The 6,495-nt window shown below is 28.8% G+C and overlaps 1 protein-coding gene across 2 annotated transcripts; it reads left to right on the plus strand.

Moving 5' to 3' along the window:
• Nucleotides 1–3,605: 3,605 nt before the first annotated feature.
• Nucleotides 3,606–5,507, plus strand: LOC111299801 (non-functional pseudokinase ZED1-like). Of its 2 annotated transcripts, none has more exons than XM_022895252.2 (2): nucleotides 3,606–3,818; nucleotides 4,261–5,507. In XM_022895252.2, the coding sequence occupies exon 2, from the start codon at nucleotides 4,299–4,301 to the stop codon at nucleotides 5,313–5,315; it is 1,017 nt and encodes a 338-aa protein (XP_022750987.2). In that variant the 5' UTR covers nucleotides 3,606–3,818; nucleotides 4,261–4,298; the 3' UTR covers nucleotides 5,316–5,507. The 2 variants fall into 2 exon arrangements, with proteins under 2 accessions (XP_022750987.2, XP_022750988.2); XM_022895253.2 differs by having other exon boundaries at nucleotides 3,616–3,818; nucleotides 4,276–5,507.
• The last annotated feature ends 988 nt before the right edge of the window (nucleotides 5,508–6,495 follow it).

The raw sequence follows: 6,495 nt of genomic DNA on the forward strand, positions 1-6,495 counted from the left end.
CAAATTGATATATGTTCTTTTGATCAAATACAAAAACAAGAATATTAAAATTTCTCATTTAAGACTAAACCAACAAATAAAAAATCAAACCTAAAAAATCTAAAAAAAAAAAACTTAGAAAACAAAAGAAAAAAGCAATGTTCCAAAATAAGATTAACATGCACAAAAATTTTATAATTTAAAGCAAAAAATTAAAATTAAAAATGAAATATATGAAGGAAATCGATAATATAAAATAAAGAAAAGAAAAAAATAATGAGAAGAAGGTAGATGAAAAGTCTAGAATGAAGTAAAAGGAAAAACTATTAGATATTAATATTTTTATCATATGCAAAATAAAACCAATTAAGCTTAAAGAAAATGGAAAAAGAACAATGAGAAGAAGGCACGCGGAGAAGTTTAAAAAGAAGTAAAAGGAAAAATGGTAAATTACATAAATATACCTGTGGTTAAATATAATTTGAGTTTGCTCCATGAAGTTTAAAAAGTAACACTTAACCACCATGAGATGTATATTCATGTCATTCCTTTATTTTTCATTAATGCCATTAATGTCTGATCAAATAAACCCCAGTTCTTTCCTCTCTTTTTTTGTTATTTCTCATATTCAAATTTTTCAAAGAAAAATTAGTGTGGAAGCATGAATTCTTCACAATCTTCAACAAGTAAAGATTAAATGTTGGAAAAGTATGCTATTATGGTGTGGAATCAATTATAAAAACATCTTGAACAAGGAACAATGGAAATGACTTTCCTTTATCTCTTTTTTAAAGTAAAACGCAACAATAATCATCATCATCATCATCATCATCATCATCATCAACAACAACAAGAATGCCAATAAAAGCACTTACTTATTTGTCAAAATCTTAAAATTTTCTTTGTAAAAGAAAAAAAAAGAAAAAAATTTAAATTTTCTTGTTAATTTGTGAGCTTTTTTAATCTAGGTCAATGGCAGAATCAAAAAATAACAAGGTAACAATCATCTAAGTCAATGTTCTTCAATCAATAATCACCATCATCATCAGCAATAACAAGAACCCCAACAAAAACACATACATATTTGTCAAAATCTTGAACTTTTCTTTGTAAAAGAAAAGAATAAAAAGAAAAAAGTTTGAATTTTTTTATTGATGTATGAGCTTTTTTTATCTGGGTCGATGGCAAAATAAGGAAATAACAAGGCCAAATCATCATCTGGGTCGATGTTCTTCAATCAATAATCATCATTATCATCAACAACAACAAGAACCCTAACAAAAACACATACACATTTGTCAAAATCTTGAATTTTTCTTTGTAAACGAAGAAAAAAAGAAAAAAGTTTGAATTTTCTTATTGATTTGTGAGCTTTTTAATCTGAGTCGATGGCGGAATTAGGAAATAATAAGACAAAATCATTATCTAGGTCAATGTTCTTCAATCGGTTGTTTATGATGCATACAATCACAGTGAAATCCAATCCCACCAAAGTTCATTTTTTTCTCAACAATCCATCATCTCTTAATAAAGCAGCTTCTATTTTCAAAATTGACAATTCAATCGATTCTATCAAAGGTAAAGGTATTCTTATCATTTTATGACATACAACGTCCAAAGAATATTAACAGAATGACATGAATACACATATTAGGGAGGTTAAGTGCCACTTTTTAAACCAAAGGAGACAAATTCCAATCGTGTTTAGCCACAGGGTATATTTATGTAATTTAGCCAAAGAAAAATTATTATAATATTATATTTATCATATTAATATTATTATATTCTATCCAATATAATAATTAAACCTAAAGAAAATGGTTAAAAAACCTAAAAAAGAATCTTCAATGATACAACAACCCAAAGAAAGCCTAATCCATTAAAAAAACTCATATAAAACCTATCTTACAAGCTTGTATAATCAAATGAACCCAAATTCGGATCAAACAAAATCTCAATCCATTTATTTTCTTTCAAAACCAACAAAAATCAACCCAATCATTTACTTAGCCCATCCATCAACAACTCATCTCACCAAATCAACTACCTGATTTTTTTTCTCTTTTAAGGGTACTAAATGCACCTCTATTTTTTCTCTTTAGATCTTTTTTTTTAATTTTTTGATGTAAAATTATTTAACTATCCTTTCTTTTTCACACAAGTTTTCGGAAATAGATTTTTGACAAGTTATAAGTCTTTTTAGAAATAAATTTTCAAAAAGTCATAAATTTTTCAAAATAAATTTTCAAAAGATTATAAATCTTCCCAAAAATGGATTTTTATAACATTTTGGAAATATATTTTCGAAAATCCATTTTAGAAAGTGAGATAGTGAAAAAAAATTTTAAAAAATTACAAAAAAGGAAATTTTATTAAAAATTTTTATTAACTAGTGTAATAAAAAATTATTTTTGAAAAATCATAAATTTTAAAATTAATAAAAAAAATAAATTAATTTTACTATTTTAACCTTAGAAAAATAATAAAATTTTATGAAATCCTAATTAAACATTTCGTCTCTTAATGTTACAAGAAATTATGAAAGAACTATCAAGTCTGATTAACATCTGAAAGCTAAATCTCCTAAAAGTCGTACAAGTAATACTACTTAATACTACATAATTTTGTCAAAATCTAATATGCTAACTGGAGAAACTAATCATGATAAGTATAAGAGTGAACAAAAGTTAGTTTGAATTGATTAGATCGATCGAAACCAAGTGAAATTAGTTGATTTAGTTTGGTCTGTTCGATTTTGATTATAATCAGTTTTTTGGATTGGTTAAATTGGTTAACTTGATTAGTTTTCGATTTTTAAAATTGATAATCAAATAGACCAAATTAACTAACTTTCTAATAAGTAAAGATAAAAAAATTGAAATGAGTATTTTTATTTTTTTCTTATAAAATATTATTGAAATTATTAAATTCTTTAGTAATTTAGTTTGAATGATGCTTGAGTTTGAATTTTATTAAATTAAATTTATGGTTAAATAATTATTAATAATAAAAGAAAAAAATGATGAAAAATTTAGTTATTTAAATGAAGTGATTGAACCAAACCGATTTTGGTCGGTTCAGTTATGATCTATTATTTAAAAATTTTTTATCAATTCGATTATTTATTGAATAAAAATTGATCAATTCGATTATTGATTTTTTCAAACCAAATCAACCAATTGCTTATTGTAGCTAAGTAGATGGAGAGATTTTTTAAAGGAGTTCAATTTAATTAGAGCTATTATAAAATTTCAATAATCAATACCAAAAAAATATTTATTAAAAAATATGAATTTTAAATTTATAACAAAAATCAAAATAATAAAATCAACTTTTTTATTAATTTTAAATTTTATTATTTTTAATAATTTATTATTATATTAATTAATAAAAATTTTATAAAAAAGTTTTGTAATTTTTTTAAATTTTTGTTATTTATCTTCCAAAAATATATTTTCAAAAAATCAAATTATTTTTTAAAAATTTATTTTAAAAAAATTTATGACTTTTCAAAAATTACTTTTCAAAAACTTACGTAAAAGAGAAAAGATAATTAAATAATTTAACTTAAAAAATAAAAAATAAAAAAACAAAAAGTGGTATGAATGAAAAAGCTCATCTACCTTCTTTTTCTTTTTCTAAATGGTACTTTCCCCGCGTACGACTTTGACCACTTCAACCAAAGCTTTGCACTCTTCTCAGATAATTATTCTGTAATTGGGGTTTTTGCTGATGCCTGCTATGACTTCTTCTGCAAATTTCCCTTCCTCTAGTTTCCGGCTATTTGCAAAACTCGCTTTCTGAGTCCTTGGGTCTGGTGATAGTTTGAAGAATTGCAGGTACCTCTTTTATGCCCTATAATTTTTTTTTTTAAGTATTTCTGCAAGTTATTTCAGTTTTGTCAAATCAGTAGCTAGGTAGAATCATTTTCGGATTCTCTGTAGAACATATTGTATACTTTCTGGAACAAGAAATTGAAAAATCTGGCTGAATTTGGCATTGTAGTTGAGTTGCTAAAACTGTAGTTTGGACCTCACCTGAGTTGTCAAAAGTTTTCATCTCAAACGAATTTTCCCTGCAATTTTCCAAACCACAATCTGTCAATCACATTCTGCAACCCGACCAAAACAGAAATATGGACTTATGATAAGTTTTGAGAATATATATATATATATATATATATAAAGGCTTGGACTGCTGGAATTTTATTTACTCTCTTTGAATCTCTACAATAATCAATTTTGTTAATCACAACCAAGGTTATTAACCTCTCTTAATTAGGATCTTCGCTTGTAGTCTGTACCTCCAAGGAAGGGAAGATGGGTTCATGTTTTGGAATAAAGAAGCAAACCAAGGATGAGGAACTGTTGTTGAAGAATGGAAGCATGTTATTAGAAAAGCTTATTGCCTCATCTAATGGTAAATGTAATCCTATTCGTGCTTTCTCTGCTGAGGAGCTGAGCAAAGCAACAAATGATTACAATGTTGGACAAGAAATTTCGAGGTATGTTCATTTTGTTCTATACAAAGGTTTTCTGCACGGCCGCGAAATTTCTGTGAAAAGGTATAATAGCCATAACAAATCGCTTGAAACCGCTATCACAGATATTGTAATTAGCTCACAAATGAGTGTTCACAAGAATGTTCTAAAACTCATTGGATGCTGCTTAGAAACTCAAAATCCGGTGCTTGTTTATGAATTTGGTGGTGATAAAAATCTCAAAAGATTAATGTTTGATATTTGCGAGGGGCAGCCTGAGTCATTAACATGGAAGTCTAGAATAAAGATCGCAATGGATATCGCTAATGCAGTCGCATATCTCCACACTGCTTTGTCCAGACCTATTATTCATCAAGGTCTTTCACTTATATCAATAGTAATGGATACAAATTGTGTTGCTAAGCTTTCTGATTTCTCACTCTCTATAGCTATTCCAAAGGGCAAATCCCATGTAGTAAAAGATACTATCTCTGGGGTATTTGGGTATATAGCACCTGAAGTTTTTGAATGCAGAATAAATGAAAAAGCGGATGTTTTTAGTTTTGGCATACTCTTACTTGAGCTTTTGACTAGAAGAAAGTCTGCGGATCACAGTGAGGAGGAAGCCACTTTCAAAGAATTTGTGGGGAATTACGTTGAAAACAATCGGTTAACTGAAATTGTGGATCAAAGTATTTCAAGTGAAGGAATCAATCGTGATGACTTGGTAACTTTTGCAAATATTGCACTTCATTGCACCCAAGAAAATCCTGAGGATCGACCAATGATAACTGATGTGGCAAAACAGCTAAGGCAACTTGATAAAGATTGTCCATATATTTCTAAGCTTTATTAGCTCTGTAGCTGCAATTATGCTTCATGATACTTTCTATAATTTCAAGTTCATTTTAGCAGTTATATCCTGTATGTGTGTTGTATCTGTTGGTTTGATTAATCTTCAAATTTCCGTCTGTGTAATTATATATGATCTGTTCATAGGATATGATGCTCAATTCTATCACTGAAAATTAATTTTTTTAAAGAACCATTAGACAGCTTTTCATTCAAAAATTTATCAAGTAGTGTTACTTCATGCTTTTCCTTAAGAATTGCAGTTGCATTAAGAATTTGGACATGAATTTATTGATGGATTTGCAAAGAACTTTCATCAATTTTGATGGATTGAAAAGGATCTTTATACAAATGTGCAAATGAAGGAAACATGTTGTCTAGATTTGCTTTAAGCTTGCTGCTTGCAGAAAGCAGCTCCATACTTCTTGCATCCTGCTAATGAACTATCAACCTTTGACCGCATCTTAAAAAGGATGGTTTGGGACAGGAAACTCAAAAAAAATGAAGAATTCCTGTGAAGTAGCCAACTTTGGTTAAGAAATGTTATTGCATTATGATCCTAAAGAGATTGCGGCAGTTTTTAAATTAATGAAATGACAAAAAAATGAACAGAGGAGATTGCCTTTGAATCTATCGGCTTACTTCTTTAACTATTCAAGGGGGAAAAGTTCAATCCCCTTTTCTCTCCCTCGAGAACAAGATCAAAGTTAAGGCTTTAGAAGTGAGTGTCAAAATCTTTGTTGAAGAAGGATCACTAGCAGTGATCTGGGAGAAGAACAAAAGTATAGCAGTTCAACAGCGCACTGATTTCAGTGGCAAAGCCTACCATTAGCAAACAAGAGAGCATCAAGCAGAGGCAGAGCGGTTCAAAAGATGAGAGTTACATTCAGAATGAGGCCATGTTAATGGAGGAGCTTCTTGCCATCAATAATTGAGCTGAAGATAGGAACCAATATTATTGTGAAGGTCAACGCTGTCTGCCTTGTCATACCAACTTCAATCCTATTTCTGATTTCTCCGCAAAAGAGCTCAAGATGTTAGAAGAAAACCCTGCTGAACAAGCAAGGGATAATAATGGTAGGAGTCAGAGATCCAATTCTAGTGTTTGAATTTGTCGGCATGCATCGGAATCCTGACTTTTGCCTTTGATTTAATGCAGCGGATATAATTATCAGCCACTGTCA

The sequence above is a fragment of the Durio zibethinus genome, chromosome 18 (genome assembly GCF_047325235.1).
Source record: "Durio zibethinus cultivar Kanyao isolate XHJ-2024 chromosome 18, ASM4732523v1, whole genome shotgun sequence".
Lineage (NCBI taxonomy): Eukaryota > Viridiplantae > Streptophyta > Magnoliopsida > Malvales > Malvaceae > Durio > Durio zibethinus.